Raw genomic sequence first — 19551 nt, 5'->3', positions numbered from 1 at the left:
CCTCATGTCTTAGAGAGGAGACCTCTAGAGAAAACACAGGAAATTGCAGGAAGTTATACTGGCTATCCAAAAAGCAGAATGATTTCTTCCTTCTTTCAGTATGCAGCAAATTTCTAAATATTAGAAAGTAAGATACGCCGAAATAGCATCTTTTTGCTAAAAAAGGACTGTGCCCACATTCTACCTATAATCACCTTAATTACTGTTTTCTTGTGTAATTATCTTACTTCTAATTACCATTTACACAAGCTTTCCCCACTCTCAAGATTTCAATCCTTTACTTAGACCTTGACCATATGCAGGTGATTTAAATTTGGGCATTTTCAAAGAGGACTCTCTGATGAAGGTGATCTGTTCAGTTTGTTTCTTCCAAATTTAAAATATGCCCGTGAGTTTTGAAATAAAAAGCTATTTATTTTCCTCAAAAATATGCACAAAATAGGTAACTGATCAAGCCAAAGTGCACTTGCATCATGTGGGGAAAGTGAAGGGTAAATTCTAAGATTTAATGCCTGCTAAGGTAGCTGGGGATCACTTAATGGATGTGTGTTTGCACTGAGTGTCTGTGTTAAGGAGGTTTTTGGAGATCAAACTACTCTTAGTCACACCACTGTATCAGTTATTGCAATAGATAAAGTGGAAGCAGTAAAAACAATTCTTCAGGAAAAGGCTTTTTATCCACTTTAAAATTAAGCTAGCCGTTACACTTGCCAGGTAAAAGCAACAGCACAAATTCTTGAAGACATTCTGGTCATTAAAGAGCTGTAGTTTTCTTTCTCAAGACTGGTTATGTCAACCAGCAAAGCTGAGTAAGGAATTTGGGGTTTTGGCATCACTGAAGTCACTGACTGCACAGAGACCAGGCAGATTTTATGTGTGAGTCAGGAAAAGTAGGTCCTGTTTAAATTCCCTTTGTGAGAACACTGTTCTTTCACTACTTGTCCCCTGTGTCACCATGTCAACAGTGATATTATTTGTGTGGCATGTGTACATGTTAAATACTCTATGACTAATCCCACCAGAAGCATTAGTTGTTCAGCTGCAGTAATAGTGTATTTGCATTGGCAGTGTTAACAAATGGACAGCTTTTCACAAATTTGCAGATTGCATTTAAAGTAGATCTATGTTCTTAGATATTATTTTGCACATGAGCTGGTAGAAGTTTAAACCACAACTGTGGACACCATCCAAAGTAAAGGCTCAGTATCCCTATCAAAGCACCTCAATGTAGGTTTCATGTTTTTCCAAAATACCAAGCAGCCCCAGCAATCCTATGGATTACACTAGGAATGGGAGAATGGGAGTAACTTTTAAAACATTAGTCCATTTTAAATTAATTTTACTTTTTTTTTGGGAGAGGAGGTGCAGTATCTGTTTTTATTATCTAAAGGCTACCATAACCCAAGTCAAGTAGGCACTCAAGTCTGAAAATTCTGTTCTTAGAGGAATTATAACACAACAGTAATAATTTTTATTAAATACATAAAGAAACAGTTCCGGGAAAAAAAGAACACAGATCACATAGACTTTACTATGGGTTTAGAGAGAAAATTGCTTCCAAAAAGGTCAGAACACAGGATTAAAAAAACGAAAATAAACTGTGATTTTATTATTCATGCCATCTATCTTCAGTTGTGGCAGGATTTTTTTCATGATGCCCTTCATCCAAACCATAGATGGAATGGATTTTAGAGTAAAAAAAAGAAAAAGGTATTTTCCTGTGCCCAAAGAGCAGAGTATATTTATGTAAAGAAAAACATGAAAGAAAGGGGGAAACTCTGTGTCCATAAGGGGGAACATTTTAGGTGATTTAGAAAACTGGAAGGTTTGGTGAATAGTCTGAGAGTTTTATGTTAGCATGTATAATAATAATATTATTATTGGAGTAAAAATAAAATTATAGTAACAAATAATAATACAGCATCATGCTTATAATTTACTTTGCCATAGCATTCAGATTATCTTAATCACAGCTTCTTTTAAAATCAGAAAAAAAAAATGTTCTTCATTAGTTCTCTGAGTTGTTCTGCACAGTCCATGTACTGAACACTCAGTTTCCTGTTTTAGGGCTGTTGTGGTTTAACCTGGCAGGTAAACAGCACACAGTCGCTTGCTCACTCCCCCACTCACAAGGAAAGAATTGGAATTAAAAAAACGTAACATTTAAGTGTTGAGATACAGTTTAATAGGACAGAAGGGGAAGGTGGTAGTACTAATAATAGCAATAACAACAACAATAATAACTCTATAATTAGAATATATGAAACAAGTGATGCTCAGTCATAACAGTGCAATTGCTCACCACCTGTCATGTGATGCCCAGGCAACCTTCCCCCAGCTTTTTATTGCTGAGCATGCTCCCATATGGTCTGGAATATCCCTGTAGTCAGCTGTGATCAGCTGCCCCAGCTGTGTCCCCTCCTGACTCCTTGTGCACCCCCAGCCTCCTCTCTGGTGGGGTGAGCTGAGGAGCAGAAGAGGCCTTGGTTCTGTGTAAGCTCTTCTCAGCAATGACTAAAACATCCCTGTGTTACCAACACTGTTTCCAGCACAAGTCCAAAACACAGCCCCATTCAAACTACTGTGAGGAAAATAACTCTGTCTCTGTGAAAACCAGCAGAAGGGCTTATGTAAAAGCAGGTGCATCAAGGCTCCGCAGCCACTCTCTCCCAACACCAAATATTTAAATTAAGATTAGAAAATGATGGTGTGATCTTTCTGCAGAAAACACTGTCTTTTCCCTGCACTTGGCAAGTTCTTTTTATTAAAAAAAAATAGTACTGAGTAGCACTGCATACTCTTGAATATTTATTAAATTATATTTTAGTGGCAAAGAGCATGCTCTTAAAAAGCTTTTATAGCTGCATTTCAAATTACTAGAGTGTTTTAGGATATTTGCAATGATAGAATCTGTTCAAACTGCTATCATGTTTTAGTAGTTACCTCCCAAGATTAAAATTTCATCATAAGCACAGACCTCAATACAATGGAAATTTTTATCTCAGCTACAAATACTGTAACATAAAATTAATAGAATCTGAAATAAGTTTTTTTGCATGTATTGGTATATAATACAAGGAAGGATGCAATTGCAAATTAGTGTAATTTCAAAAACATCTGGACAAGCGAGTTTCAAAATTGTCTGCTTTTATTAATACAGTATCAGAATCGTTCAGTTAACTATTTTGGGAATAGCAGAAAAAATGCCTTTTTTTTTTTTTTGAGGTGCTATTAACCCTAATAGCTTTTGCTTTCAGAAATACAAATTATTAGAAATATGTACTTGCACATCAATTCTGACCACTGAGATACAAGAGTTTTGTAAAATAATAATAATGTGCTTAAAAATTATTTTTTAAGCTTGAATATTTCATTTATTGTTACAAAAGCATGTTGTTGTACAATTTTTTTAGAAAGTTTCTTTTAAAAAGCTAATATTTTTTTAATATTAATCTCAAAAGTGTTACCATTAAATCAGTGGCAAAACTATCATTGCAATAAAAATGCAGAATCAAAGATTCCTGTACTATTTTTTGTTTAAGTATTTTTTCTAAATTCTAGCCACTTGAACATAGCTGTTTAAGATACTATTAGATCAAAAATGACTAATTATTCAACCACTAATAATAGGTTTTTTTCTCTCCTCTCACATTTTCATATTTTCTCTATTTGTGTGGCCGAATTTACTCCGGTTCCTAGACATGGCCAAAGAATGCTTGCATAGCTTTTTCCACTGGAAAAGGGAATGGTGGCCATTAGCAAAGGATAAGTAACAAACACTTAAGGAGTATTGGCATCTTCAATACCTGAAGTGAGTTTGTGTTTTAGTTTGTTCTGCCACATTATACCAACCAAGGCAAGGTTCCTCAAGCTAAGCTCCAGGGAAAGGGTTTAAATTAGGGTGGTTTCATTCACAGCTGAAACAGGCAGAGAAAGCACAGTGAGGGTCTTACAGTAACCTAGGTGGAAATTGCTAAATTGCTGCAATGGTAATGCTGAATCTTATGCCCATAACTTCATGCATGAAGCAGTTTTGAACAGCTAAATAATCGAAACTATGTAAACAAGTAAAATGAAAAATCCTTGGCTTTGCTGTGATAGTTTAAGAGTTTTAACTTGGTTTCATATGTAGATTTTTTTTATTTTAGATCCTTCCACAATAAAGATTCATGGGAAGTGGAATGTCAACAGACTGCTATGCTCACTGCTGGTGGATACCACAGAAACTGCAGTCCTGCTTTGTATGGCCAAGGCAATATCGCTGGTTCAAAAAGTGATAGCACTTTATCTTCTCATCCACTTCACAGAGGCCATGCAAAGAAAATCGATTATAAATCTCCATTACCACCAGTGGGGTGTCCTTTGGGCCTTCCTGGGCCATTTCCTGCAGTGGGCAGAACAGGCAGCTTTCAGAGCCCTGCTTACAGTGTGGAAGAAATTAAATTATCGGTAAGTAACTATTTTCCTATAACACATATATTCTCAAAAATCCATCTGTGGACCAAATGTAGCCTTGGAGGAGCCAAAAATTAGATCACTCTTGTTGTCATTATTATTTATACAGTGCCAGCCCAGCAAAAATGGAAATACCTTATTCTAACAGAAATGCTGTTTTGCTGTTTTTCTGGAGATTAAACATCCCCTACTGAGCCATACCTCTGTTCTAATAACAGTGGTGATAATTACCTGCCATTATGTGACTGTGAGAAAGATTTCTACATTTTATTGGCTTCTATATTGGGGCACTTTGCTTCATATTGCCTATATAAGAGCACTCTGCTTCAAGTGTATTTCCATAATGCCTGCAAACTTACTGCCTTAAATGCTGTTAGACAAATCAAGTTCCTATTTGCTCTACATCTCTTTGATTGATGGATGAAATCAGAAAAATCATAGCAACTATTTTCCATATGTTAGCTATTGTATTTGAAAAGAAACAGAAATTATAAGTGCTGTGATTCTTACTTTTCTTGAAGTGAAAGAGTAATAGGACAGCATTCTTTCTTTCTGTCTTCATAGTATGGAGACTATTACCCTCCATGACAACTGGGACAAATCCCACTTTGCCTAAGACAACTTAAGAAAATCTTTCCATAATTATTTGGCTTTAGACCTCCCTTTAAATTTGAGATTTATCCTCTCCCTTAGTATCTTCTCTTCTTCCTTAGGACTCCACTACAGGCCACTATTGTTTTGCACTTGACAATTAGCACTTTCCTGATCTCAAACCATGAAACCATACCATCAGTAGCAGTGAAACTAAGAATATAAGTGAGGAATGAACTACAGGCCTCCCTTTGTCCAGCTGTGATACATGGATCTTTGTAACCAGGAGATTCTCAGCTTCAGGGCTCTGGCTGAACCTATAGAGAGAGTAGAGGGAAGACTTCAGCATTTACTGGGGGGATTGACAGGCAATTGTACCTATGGTTGTTGTACCCTGGTTCTGCTGTCCACTTCAGAAACAAATGCACAGCCTTTCCTATCAGAGACGTGGCTGCTGCAGAGCTATCTCCGTAGTCCAGAATCTCACTGTTGATAGGAGGAACCATAATGATGGTGTGCTTGGGAAGCAGGGGTTGCAGTGCAGCCCTTCACTGACTGGTCCCATCATCTTTGTCCCAGTAGACTGAGAACAGTGAGAACCCTGTAGTCCCAGGTGTTTGACCTCCCTTCCATTTTTATATTCTTATGTTTCACAGGAACTTTAAGTAAACAGGTTTTGGTTTCTTATGGCTTGAGAGTTTTCCTCTTTAAACTGCTAATCATGAAAAGAGTTATTTGGACTTTTCCAGATAAGTCTGATAAACACCAATTCTTCTCTCTTCTGTCAGAAGTGTCAGACAGAGACACCAAATCACAAAGCTTCTGTTTCCAGACAGCCTGGGAAAAATGTCCCTTCTAAGACACTTCTGCAAGCTGCAGGGAAACTATTTCCCAGCTGGCACTCAGGCCAGCGTCAATGCCAAGACTTTCCAGCTGGTGTGTGGGCAAACACATAACAAAACTATTAAGCAAGAGATATTTCTCATGCAGAGTCTAGGTCCAAAACAGTGGCATTGAAGCAGGTACAAGTTCAGACCACTGAAATGAAATCATCACTCAGGCTGACATTGGATACTACAGCTTTAGTGCAGAAATCATTCAACAGTCTGTTACTCCAGAGTTCTGTGTTCAAATGCAAAGCTGTTCCATTGAGGAGAAAGAGGGGGGAAAATACACAATATGTTAAACTGGAGTTTTTTGACAGAGTTCTGAGGTCTTCAGGGGTATAGAATACAGGGACAAGACCCGTGTGAAATCTCCAGTATATCCAAAACTTCAGAAAATCCTATAAGGCTCTAATTTTCTAAAGAATATTTGTAGTACAAATTGAAAACATCAAATTTCCAGGTGATGTTCTGATACCTACCAAATTAACTCTTGGTATTGAGGGAAGAGAGAAAATAGTCTGTAGGGCTTTAGACAGTGACTTATATCTCTCTTCCTGGTAAAGACTCCTCAGACAAAGATTGGTAAATGTTCCACTGCAACCTCTGCCTTTTTACATTCTTACTTAGAGGTGGCATGTATAGAAAGAGTAATTCTTGCCTTATAATAAAATAAAAAGCTCAGCTGGGATTCACTGGAAATTCCCATACCCCAAAAATTCTTGTTTCAAGGGTTTCCAAATCGAGCAAAATACTTTTTCTTTTAAACAGTACTTAGGCTGTGCTCTCTTTCTGAAATGAACAACTTCAGAAAACGATTGGTTGATCTTTCAGTCATAAATAGTTTCTCATGTTTCTATTCTGATGATAGACAGTTGTTTGTTCTGGCTTTAAGGCTTGGAAATACAAGACTTAAGCTGTAATAATTAAAATTTAAATTAGGCATTAGGAAATGTTCTAACATTAGTATAGGAACTTAGTTAATAAATAGATTGCAGTGGGAAGTTGTGGAAATTCTACCACAGGACATCGTTAGGAATTATTTTGACAGTCTTGATATTACCCTGAGGCATGCTATAGTCCATGCCTCTCGCTCTTAGGTATTACTATTACCTAGCTACGTAGGCCCTCTAAAAATCTTCCTATGTCACTCAGCAATTTAGGCATCTCAAATTTAATTTTCATCTATGAGCAGAAGCATATTTAAGACAGCACCTGCTGCCTAAGATGTATTGCAGTGTAGTGTTAGAGGAAACTGCTCCCAAAACATCCCAAATTTAGTCACTCTGAGACTAAAATTAGCCAGACCACTAAGACTAATTAGCCAGCCAGCCAGACTACTCTTGGTATTACAAAATCTTTCCTGGAAAGTAGAAGCAGCTAAACATGAGAAGACTCTAACACTGGGGTTTGACCGCTCATGATTTGACCAGGAAATGTTAAAATATCCCACGCGTTAAAGCTTTCTTGATGCCCTGCTGAAGGTGCATCCAAGAATGCTAGAACAACTCATGGGGCAAGTAAGAGATGCCCTCTAGGCAAATTAATTAGGCAGTTCCAATTAATTAGGCAGTCTCTCTCTCTCTGTTTGAGAGAGCTAGCTTCCTGAAGGGCTCCTCCTGAGCAATCCAGAATGAATTCTTAACCAATTTGGGTAGTTCTTATTTAAGGAGAAGACATACTTAGCACATATGTCATCTATAGAAATACGCATCTCTGTCAGATGCACTCCTTCATTTCCAGCAAATGATGAGGCAGAAAGGTGTTTCTCATTACTGGTATACACCAAAGAAATATGAGATCAGCTGGCACTGCAGAAAAAAAAAAAATAGAGTCTTCCTTGCCTTATTACCCAAACAAGTTAGATGGAAAGCTTATGATGTACCCATCCCTATCCAGTTGCAGTTAGAAAACCAAAAGACATAAAAGCAGTAATATCTGAGAAAAAGAAATTCAAAACCAAGAACCATGAATCTCATCTGGGACATGGATTAAAGCACTTTCTTTGTGGTTTTTCTTCCTCAGAGGCCAAAAGTAAAGACAATAAAGAACATAATGAAAGAACAGACCAGAGGCTTGGAACGCAAAATGCTGCTAACAAGGAATGTTGCCTTTTAGACTTGCTTAGATAAAACCTTCTCTCAAAGTGCATGAAAAACAATGCATTAGGGACCTATCTAAAATCATAGTCTGTGATGTCTGACCCTCGGGTAAGGAGCTGTGGGGAGCCATGACCTGCTTATTCTAAGTGATAAACATTCTTCTCTCAACTCTGAGGAAATTCAGAAATGTCTCATTCAGAGTTTACAGTGTATTTCAAAAAGAAACACATCAAAGTGCCAGTTCAAGCAAAGGACATTAACAGTTCGGGAAGACAGCTCGATTGTGAGGCCAGTCTTTTTCCAGTGAGAAGCCAGTAATTCTTAGTATTGTTCTCCTGAATATCTAAGGATTTTTTCTAACTTGATGTGAAGTTTCTGAGACTGGCACCTCTGTAAATCTGCAGTCCATAAGGAAAAGTCTAACATGGCATTTTTCTCTAGGTGATGACACCTATTAAATTTGTATTTCAAATTCAGATTTTCCCAGTTTCACATGCTTCTCACTGAAAGTGTTTTATTTGCTCAGCATTGAATCAGTGATTTCATAGCTGGTATTTAGTAAGGGAGACACATAGTGATTCTTTAAAGCCTCCAAATCCAATGTATTCTTCATAATACAAAAGCCTTCTTCAAATAATTTAAAATAGTACTAACAATTCCGTCACTGAATCTTGACAACACAAGGAGATGTATTTGTGACCTAGGCCATGAAGGAATAAATGGCATGTAGCCATGGCATTCACAATGTCAGGAAAAACTCTTCATATGGGAACAATGATAACTTGTGAATGGGAAATCATGCACGTGTTTATGAAGAAAATCAAAGGCAGGTGATGTCCCTCCATTTTCTTAAACTTTAGAGAATTAGCATTCTTTTTCTTGCTAGTACAAGGATTGAGAGAGGAGTGTTATGGCAAAAAGTGATCCAATATCTTTAGGTTTCTTATTCATACATGTCAAATTAAGTCACTTTATCTTGCCCATCATTTAAAAACATTCTTTTAGACGGATTGAGAAAAGGAAGAGTCTGCTTTTTCTGTGACTTTCATTTTAGGAGCCCTATACATCAGGAAGCCTCTCTCACTCAAGAAGGATGGTATTAAACTCAGAATTTATTTCCAGCTATCACTCACTTCTGTACTTTGAAAAGAAAAGAGGTTTTCTATAGGAAGTCTCTAAATTTCATCTCAGAGTCTGCTGCAAAGAGTTTGAATGGATTGGTGCTTTAGAGCATTTTTCTAATTAGTGTCTTTTAGCCTTAAAAGCTGCTAAAGAGCAGTTTTCAATGAAGTTGAAAACAAAGTCCAAATCTGTCTCTAGTTGCTGTGGAAATAGGGAATACCCATTCTGATAGAGTGGAGCCTGGAGTAAAAATTTGTGGATGTAATATAACTGGACTTTTCCACAGACCATCTGAATATTTGAATTCCTATTTGATGTGCTAACACATAAACTTCAAACATTTTTAAATTCTAGAAAAAAACACTGAAATTCTAGACTAATAACTTAATCAGTAACTAAAACTATTTAAGATATGGTTTAACTAAGATTAAAGATGTCAATCATTTTTCCCAATATATGACAATATAAAAATAGGTTACCTCTCTTTTAATATTAAAGCTCCTATACTAAGTTTTTTTCCTCAGCCAAATCTTAAAAATTCATGCAATAAAATTGCATTTATCTCTACAAAAAAAGTGTTGAATGTATTTAAACAGGCATAGTTTCATTAGTAAAAGAAAAAATATTTCATATTTCTTTTGATAAAGATATTCCAATGAATGCATCTTAGGTATTAGCAAGAAAATTAACAAAAATTGGTGCTTAAAAATTTAGACCTTGTTCCAGCAAAGATTCACACATGTTGTTTGCTTTATACAGCTCTGCATCCCATGACAACCATCTAAAGGCTGATTATTGGTATGGTTTGTGTCTGAGTCTACTAAATGCTCATGAAAAGAAGAGAAGATTTTTCAGTCAATTACTTGCAGTGAACAAAAATTTAGTACATCTGCTAGAATGTCAGGGCTTGGATTAATAGTCCTGAAATGATCACACGTTTTCTTCCTTTCCTCAGAAAGCGTCATACCACAGAAGCAGAGAGCTAAAATTACAGGAGACAATCAGCAGTATCCAACATAGTTATACTCTGTCATTCCAAAAAAGATTATTGTTCTCTGCCCTGGTCTACATTATACAAATAACTAACATAACCTGTAGATGATAGATTTTGGAGGTTCTGCAGCAGCTTAATTCTGTCTAGTGGGATATTGAAATTTTTAATGGCCAAGCTACATCCTAATGCTATGAATATCAGAGATAATCAAGCACAATGTTCAGTTCATGTCATTTAGGCACATGGATGCCTTTAAAAATGTATGCCTTTAAAAATGGTGCTTTCTTGAAGAGGTGTAAAGCATTATAGTGTTATTAGCTGCTGTAGGTCAGGATGTTTTTCACATCTAGAATTTGATAATACAAACACGTTGTAGCACTTGTTGGTTTTTCCTAACCATGATTTTCTATTCATTGCTCAGTCTCCCCCTGAGATGTCCTTCCTTGCAACAACAGAAAAGTTCCTTCAAGAGGAAGAGAAACATGCAAGAGAATTTGAAGAACGTTTAAATTCACACCTTGAAGAGCTGCAAAGATATTCTGAAAATACTCTAAAAAAATATGCCAGGATGCAGCAAAGCAGGCATACTTAAGCCAGTCACACAATTAAGAAAAGCAAACCAAGTAATCACCCATGAGTTTGTTAGAACTAAAATCTGTAACTAGCTGCTTAATGTATTTAGGCACATTGCCAATAGCATGTATTTGTAACACCAAGTTTTCAAGAAAATCATCATTCTCCTACAGATTTAAGTATATTGTAACTTAACTATATGACAAAATAAACTCTGAACATATTCTAAAATTTACAGGTAGGTTTCGCGCAGTTAAATTGTGTGCAGCAGAGACCCTGTTGCAGCACTGTAAATTAAGATACTTAAAATTCTGTAATGTACAAAGGGCCAATAAGTGGAATTATTCCCTTGAAATCAGAATCAACCAAGACAAATTCTCTAGATTGTACAGAAAAATAATAAAGGTCTTTAACCATGTCTCAGCTTCTGGCACAAAAAGCGTATCTATGCTCTGGTGATTCTTGGCTGTGGAAATAGCCCCTGGGCCTCTGGAAATGCTGCTCTGTGAGAAGAACATTAAAAGACCAAGCACATGTTTTGAAACCACACATATTTCCCCTTTTACCAGACCGATAGACTTTACCAGGGGCAGAACCTGATCTCAGGCACTTTACATTAAGACTTTACAATTTTTAAAACCTGTGTTCAAAAGCACCTGTTTTGGATTGAAGTTTTCTTACCATGTTGGCTCATTGTTTAATTGTATTGGAGCAGTGAGGAAAAACTTCAACTTCAGACAACATGTGATCAGTCTTAGGTAAGGGCCTAAATTCTTCACATTTTCCTACATCATAGGAAAATATTATATAACCAAGCAGAGTTAATTCAACTACATGTGCTGAAAATCTGCATAATATTGAGATTCCTTTTATTTGCAATTCACACTGAATTCTATTGCTGTGCAAGCGAAACAGAAATTATAGACACTGTTGATGAACCACCCATTTCAGTGAATGAGATACTGAAGAACTGCTTTCCACCATATACTGTTGCCAACTTCCTGGGAAAATCTGGATAAAAATAATACCAGGCTGTCAAACTGCTCCAGTTTGTGAGTAAAAGAAGTCTCATTAATATTCAGGACCATGGCTAAAATGTAAATTGTTTTTCGATTCTATATTTCCACTAAGACAAAATACACTACATCATACTTACACAAAATACCAAGATTTTAAATACCACTTTGGCTCAGCTTGCAGTAAAATGAGCAATGAAGATGAGGACATCAAAGAACCTTTTACTGGAAAATTCAGGAAAATTACTAGACTCAGCTGGAGGAACAAGGACTGAATAAAAAGATGACAGAAGGACATCTGAACAAACTAAATATATACGTACCCTTAGCTTAGGGGGAGATGCAGTTTTAAAAGAATTAATGAAGAAATTCAGAAACCTCTGAAAATAAAGCTAAATTTTAAGCTGGGAAAGATCGGTATAAGCAAAAAGACAGCAAAATACTGCCTTTCAGAAGAGCAAAATAAATAGCCAGTTAGCCAGAGTCTTTTGTCACTCTCAGATTCAAACATACAAGATGACAGTCTGCTCCAGATCTTCAAAGAAATGTATATGTCTGCCTCCAGTTCAGGCATGAGGACACCACTCAAGGCTGGATCTGTGAGATGATGCAGAATGAGTGAATGAAATCATCAAAAATGGGTACGAATTTTTTTTTTTCCTAAAGCTTTTTAAGATCTGGGCAAGCTACTAATTTTGGCTGATAAAATACCACAGTTAGTATCAGCCTGGCTTTTGTGCAATGCCATGTAATAAACTGCCTGTGAGAAGCACTGAAAACTGTGAAGTACCTGTATCTGAACAGCCTACTTGTTCCTGTTATTGCCTGCTCAGAGAGCATTGTGCCACAAATGTGCTGAGACACAATGGATCAAGGTGCCATTTTTAACACCTACTAACCAGAAAGTCTGTCCTTCTCTTTCTCAACCAAACAGCAAAAGTTGTTTATCTGACAATCCCCAATTTAAATGAGACCATCGCTGCCATAGTATAGAAACCACCGGTTTGAATACTTTAGTTACATTAAAAGGCAGAAACTCAACTGAGCAGGTGAGAGGTTTCTGAAGGAAGATACATCTTCCTGATGTTAACCTGATGTTATGCCAAAAAAACTTTTTAATGATGGACAGCAGAAATAATAAAGACTGAGAAATTACTCATTTATGGACAGGGGTTGGACATGGATGTATATTGTTAAAAAAAGAATAATCAGAAGGGTCCAAGGCTGTAAATTCCTCAAAGCACCAATAAAAATGAAAAAAAAAAAGTATTAATCATTAGGCTCATTTGACAAGACAAGGTGCAATCTTCAGGAGCTGCAAATTGCCCCAAAAATACAGAAAATTTCTATTCTACTTTGTGAATAGCAAGGCAATGGAAAATTTTTATAAGCTGCTGGACTTTGATGATTTTTCAAAGCTGTACTGAAAAGCAATTTTTTGGCTCCCAGTTGAAAGACTTGTTTTAAATACAAAGAACAATGGTTCAGGCTGCCACCAGCTTTTTTTTTTTTTTTTTTTTGGCTGAAGGAAAAACAGAGGTCAAATGCATGCAGTTGCCAACATGTTTCATCAAGATGTAATTTTGAAATAGTTGGTGGCATAAGAGCTGCCAGAGCATTGCTGTCCAATTCACTTCCAAAAACTTTCTCTGAGGAGGCTGAAACAGCAGTTACTGAATACTAAAGAGCCATTTAAAAGTGGCTCACATGAAAGTTGGATATGCAGCACATTTTCTTCCATTTCTTACTCTCTCATGTATGGGAAATTTAGGAGTATAAGAATGGAAGAGTGTCAGACAGTGGGTACTCTGAGCCAGTGTGGAGAGGAATGCAAACTGCAGCAGCAAAACACAGTGCCAAATGAACCCAAAAACGAACAAACAATCACAGGCACGGCTCTCTTCCTTTCCTAATGGGTAGACTTAAACAATGGCCAATAAATCTGTATTGTGATCAGACAGTACAGGAAGTGCCTAACCCCCCCAGTGTCACTGTTCTGGCTTTGTTGTAGTGGAACTGGTTCTAATTCCTGGTTTAACAGCGCAGAAACAGCGCACAGAATCAAGCTTACCAGCACTTAATGATTCCAAACTCAACTAAATACCACCAGGAGGAATGAGAAGGAAGCCGTCAACAGAGACTGCTGAATGCATGAGCCAGGTGACTGCACATCTACGGTCTGTCCTGACGGCCATCAAAGCCTGGATTACACAGCCAGCTCAGGTATGTGATCTACTCCTCTCACTCCTGCTGCCCTCTGCTCCTGCATCTCCCACAGACTCAACAGCTGGCAGAGTGCACTGGGGAGAAGGTCCTTAGCTTGTATCATTCCCCTCTGGCTTTACAACCTACAACAGCCAATTACATCATTTACTATCATTTTTTCTCCCGTTTAATTCCATTCAAAATAGCTATCCACTAGATTTTACACACAAACTGCCTTGCGCTAGGAAAATCTGAGTTTTCTCACACACAGCTTCTGCTGAGAAAATGCTAGGTTAAGCAGAGTTCATTGGAGTTGGGTAAACCAATGTGGGAACTGTGTGTTTTCTCCCTCGCTGTGGGAATCAGATCTCAAAGTTCACTGTGTTGGAGTTACTCTTTAATCACATGGACACCCTCAAATCCATAAATAGGCTGTAATTTTATGTATTGCGTTTAAGTTTCTGCTAGTGGATTGAGCAATGCCTCTAGACTGTGATATGCTGCATTCCTGCGTCCCTTCCTAAACCAACAGATCAATCTGTTTCTTTCACCTCTTCCACAGCTACAGGAGTGTTCAAAGCTGTACATGATCCATCTGGGCACTGAATGTAAACTTTCTGAAAAAAGAAAAGTGAATCCTCTCTGGTGTGTGCATTTAAACTGAACATCAGTGAGTAAGTAAATATTTTCTTGTAGAGGGATTGAAACATGAGACCAGGAGCCAATCTCTCTGAGCTCTTAAAATACATGTAGTTATTCCTTCAGACCACTGCAAGTGCCACTGGCTTCTCTCACCTGGCTGTGGGGAGCTGGGGCCATGTGTAAGGCAGCTGGGCATTTTACCCACTGCAAGAATATTTGACACAATCGCTTTGTTTTCTTAGCACTTCGCAGATATTTATAAAATTCCATTCAAACTTTGGTGTTTAAGTATTTGACTCAGATTTGATCTATGCTTTGAAAAATCAGGTTTAAAAAACTGCTTCTATAACTTGATTTATCAGAAGGCAATGGCAGGTTTTTAATGACTTCACCTGATAATGAGCACTCTTGGAATTCATAAGACACTGCTGAAGAAGTATCTCAGCATGAGTTTTCTGGAAAATGCTTGTAATAAATCATTCAATTTTGCCCACAAGCTACTGTATGCTGGGAAAAGGTTTGAAACCCTATTTCTAAGACATTTTTGAAGGCAACTGACAGTTGGAGCAATACATACAGTTAAAAAAACAGAGGCACTGTTACACCTTCAGCTGAGAAGCTCACACAAGTTGACATTTGGGCAACCACCATTTATTTATTTCCCCATTATTACTCAGTGATTTTTGACAGTTTCTGTCTGCAGAGGCATCATACCTTTTTTCCAAATCCACATTCTCATATTCAATACTAGTAAAAGGGAATTTGGTAGAAAATGTCAGAATCCAACTTTATTGTTTACTAGAGAAAAAAATACTGGGTTTTTTTGAACTGTGAAATCAGCTCGAGCTTCTACATAAGGAACTACTTAAGGAACCATTCAGAAAGTGTAACACTATTTTCCTCTCAATTAGCACTCAGTAAAATTGCACATTTCAGAGAATTTAAATACACATCTTTAATTAGCTATAGGTTCATATTAACGGACATTTGTCTCTGAAAATATTATTATTGTGACCTGAAGAATTTACAGATGGCAAGAGATAAAGGAAGGGCGTAAGAAAAAGCAGCAGAAATGTAACATCTCACTAGAGGAGTAATCATAAATGTTATCTGGCCCAACTGACGTTTTACCTATTTAGTTGTTATCAGCCAGTTCATCAGTTCATTGCTCATATGTCACAGACTCAACTCTTGCAGAAAATGAAGGTGGGGCAAAACCACATAAGGACTCTGAACAATTTTGGGGAAGGCTCTCTGAATTATAAAATCATTGTCTGGGCTCATAAAAAAACTGCAGGTAGAAGGAACTGAAATAAGCTACTAATCAGAGATGGGGAAGTCACAGGAACTTCATTAGAGCCATGACAAAGTATTACAGAACAAGAAGGGTCAGAAATCCCTGGTTAAGAATCTTTGGAAGAGGATGATGAGGAGGAATCTGTGCAAGAGGTTATCAAAAACTGCACTTCTATTCTAGACACCCAAGACACCAAGTACTCTGCAGGACATGCATATTTAAATTGCACACACTTTTGGTCACTTGCTCAGGCACAAATTTTATTCAAGCTGAACAGCACAGTTGAAAAAGGTGCAAACTACCAGAGCTCCACTGCAGCCATCCCTGACTGAGGATAAAATAAAAATATGACAAGGATTTGGTGCCTAGGAGAACAGAAACAGCTGGGAGATGACAGACTAAGCAATTACCGTTACAGATTCATCATTTGAGAGCTCCCCAGCTGAAGGAAGCGGTGCAAAGCACAGATAATTTCAGTGCCAGCACACGGCCCGCTGAGCACAGGGGTTTGCCAGCAGACTTCCCGCTGGCCGCTCTGCAGGTAAAGGCTCTTGCAGTCAGACCACACTGGCCATGCTGTCTGTGCAGCTCGTTGTGCAGATAGCCCAACTATGATGCAAGCTGCAGGGGGGAACAACCTCACAGTTCATCCAAACTCCTTCTTTTAGGTTTTAGTAAACTTTGTATTTCAAAAAAAAAACTTGGTCTTCAGAGCCAGTTTTATTCTAGACACTCCCAACAGCAGTAGCACCGTGTCAGGAGCCACGGCCACCCTTGCACCATCAGGTATCTGCATTGTTCCCAGTGGAACCGGTTTATAGCCAGCCATAGGCTCACCCTACTGTGGGAATATGGGCCTTAGGGCAAAGTACACTGCAAGGACCTGCATTTGCTCACCTGAAGTGGTTTCTTTTTTTGTAAAGCAACTTTGGGTGGCAGCAGTATTCTGCACAGGAGCAGTACATGGGGATGATGCAGGAAACACAGCCCCCTCTTTCACTGGCACCTCAAGTGAAGAGTCCTGCTGACTTCACTGGGACTATGCCTTAGCCAAAAGACTGCACATGAGGGAAAGACTCAAGGGGTCTTTAACTTTCAGCACAGAAATATTTCCTGCCATGCACCAGTGCACCAGAGCATCATGTTCTTCCTTGTTTAGCCTGCATTTAAGCAGCAGTGAGGAGCTCTCAATCTCCTTCCCCAAAATCTTCTGAAGGTTAATGCCTATTGAGTGCCTTAAAATACTTGAATAAGAAAGGGCTGTAGTAGAATACAGGGTCATTGAGGCATTTTGATGAGAATTTGTAGCTTAATTCCATGGAATTAAACTGCCCAACCTGTGATCACAGGTTCCTTCCAATGAGGGGATGGGGACCAAAGTTACACTGTTACATTCTCCATTCTTAATAAAAGAAACAATCAAGGTTTTGTATGCAAAATCACTTTTTTATTGCCACTTACACAGTTTCAAATATTGAACATTGAGATAAGCAACTATCTGTGTTTATGTAGTTTGTTATTATTTACTTCACCATAACCTGGCAGAATCTCCCTGTCTAAATTCTGTAAGATTCCATCCAGCAGGTTCTGAAGTATTCACTTTGCATGTTGGCATCTCACACCAAAAAGAAATTCTTTTTTTCACTATATAGTGGTTGATGAAAAAATTATTACACAATGTAGGCTCTCACAATGTCACTTTTTTTTTTTGCAAAATAATTTGAAGATTCCAAGTAAGACTTCTTTTATTCAAAAAATAAATATATCCTTTCTGAATCAAAGCACTTCATATGACATTAAGTACAAAGAAGAAATGTACTTCTTTGGAAGTTCTGAAATAGACATACAAGAGCTCATGGGAGCAACATTATCTGTAACAGTGATAAAAGCTGAAAGCTGATTTTTTACAAATTTATAGCAGAACATGATTCCCTTTTACAATATAGAGCTTCAAACAGCTTTACGAAAAACACCGTTTTTAAAAGTCTGAAAGGCACATAACTGGACCATAAAACGTACTGGCACATTCACTAATACGTTTTATGTTACATTCCTAAAGAGAATCTGTGGGACTCTAGCCAAGAGAAAGACTGAAAATACCAGCAAGATCCTTTGCAAAGTACTAAAAGAGTGGCAGACAGTTCCTTTTGGCCCTTGGTAAAATTAATATCCCAAAGCTGGAGAGTCTGAAAAGCTGCATCATTCAGTTGTATTGGGACGAGTCGCTACATAAACAAACACAACAATCAGCAGTACTACGACAGCCAGTGTGGGAAGCACCACGGTGGTGATCTGTTGCCGGGCCTCTTGCATTGCCTGTTTTCTCTCCTTTTTATCTTTGGAGGTCTCTTTTTTGGGTTTTCCTCTAAGCTGCCTCATCCTCCTCTTTGGATCTTTTTTTGCTGAAATGTGGGACCAAAGGGAGTGGAACAGCAGAAGATTGTCCAAGGTCTTTTGAAACAAGAGGCTGAAGAATTCTTTTTCTGTGGAGTGGTTGGCTGTGCAAGAAACTGCAAAAGAAAGAAAACAATTATTTTGAGCAAGATCTACACATATTCCAGTCATTAAAAACATTTGCAGCTCCACTTGGTAAATCTTTCATCCAATGGACACCAATGCAGCTTCTTTCAAGGAAACAGAATCATGGAGTTCAGCTCATCAACACAACACCCATAAAAACCAGAGCAGTTCATCATGGTGTGTATCAGTCCAAGAACCCTGAACTTGTATTGTACTCTGTTAAGCCAGAAACAAAGCCCAGCACCATACATTTTATCCTCTAAGACAAACAAGGTAACACAGCTTAAGACTTAATGACAATAATCTGAATTAGTCTTGCATGAACACAGGGTTCCAGCTGCCCTTGGAGGAGGCAGAGAGGAGGGTGCCAGCTCAGGGGCTGTGGCTCCCACAAACTTGCAGAACAAGGAGGGGCAAGCACACACCCTGACACAAGCATTTATTGTCCACAACAGGTATTTATTGCCATAAAGGGTAGTCCAACAGGAAGAAATGGGGAGAAAGAGCTGCTTAATTTTATACTTCTGGTTCTGCTGCCACACAGCAAAGTCTAAATCATAACATGACTCAGTGCTGTCACTCTTATTGCAGCTGACATTGACAATTGAAAAGAAGCCCAAGTGATAACAAGTGTGCTAACAGACCACTGATGTAGACAAGCAGTCATCAATAAAGTAGAAAGTAGTTGCTCTAAAGCATCTCCTAAACAAATTTTAAATATAGAAGTATCTACAAAGTGAGATTAACAAAAACACAGCACCGTATGAAAGCCTCTCTGAAATGAGAGTTAGTAGGGGCTTAGTATTTCCATACCCAAAGTTTTTTTGCCCCTGAAATGCCTGGAGCTGTGCAATTTTCTGACTGCTCAGCGAAGGTGGATGCCAGCCATTGGCTACATTCTTCTCCACCACATCCCCCAGTTCTGCCATGGCACAACACCTGGACACAGGCCACATGTAAATAAACAGAGATTTGGAGGGCAATAATTACAGGTATCAAATACTGAGTTGAATTGAAATAAATTGTGTACTCAGGTTTTTCCATCACTAATATACTCAGAATAAAATGTATGTAGAAATTAGTGGGTTACCGCAACTTCCTCTTTTCTTTCCCTCTTCTTAATATCAAAATGCAAAGATGACTTTAATGT

General features: G+C 37.9%; 2 protein-coding genes across 8 annotated transcripts in view; one reads left to right on the top strand and one right to left on the bottom strand.

Annotated features, from left to right (window-relative positions):
- The window catches only part of DEUP1 (deuterosome assembly protein 1), a 40824-nt gene extending 29685 nt beyond the window's left edge, over positions 1–11139 (top strand). For all 4 annotated transcript variants that reach the window (XM_068181514.1, XM_068181511.1, XM_068181513.1 and 1 more), the window contains 2 exons: positions 4149–4449; positions 10570–11139. In XM_068181514.1, the coding sequence (XP_068037615.1) occupies positions 4149–4449; positions 10570–10740 (472 nt within the window). In that variant the 3' untranslated portion in view covers positions 10741–11139. The remainder of the gene's footprint in view (positions 1–4148; positions 4450–10569) is intronic.
- A 6167-nt stretch (positions 11140–17306) lies between these two features.
- Positions 17307–19551, bottom strand: part of SMCO4 (single-pass membrane protein with coiled-coil domains 4) — a 29027-nt gene continuing 26782 nt past the window's right edge. For all 4 annotated transcript variants that reach the window (XM_068181517.1, XM_068181516.1, XM_068181518.1 and 1 more), the window contains exon 2: positions 17307–18391. In XM_068181517.1, coding sequence (XP_068037618.1) covers positions 18081–18260 — 180 coding nt within the window. In that variant the 5' untranslated portion in view covers positions 18261–18391 and the 3' untranslated portion in view covers positions 17307–18080. The remainder of the gene's footprint in view (positions 18392–19551) is intronic.

Source organism: Anomalospiza imberbis, chromosome 2 (genome assembly GCF_031753505.1).
Source record: "Anomalospiza imberbis isolate Cuckoo-Finch-1a 21T00152 chromosome 2, ASM3175350v1, whole genome shotgun sequence".
NCBI lineage: Eukaryota > Metazoa > Chordata > Aves > Passeriformes > Viduidae > Anomalospiza > Anomalospiza imberbis.
Note: the sequence above shows the minus strand (reverse complement) of the source record. Positions and strands in the feature narration are given on the sequence as shown.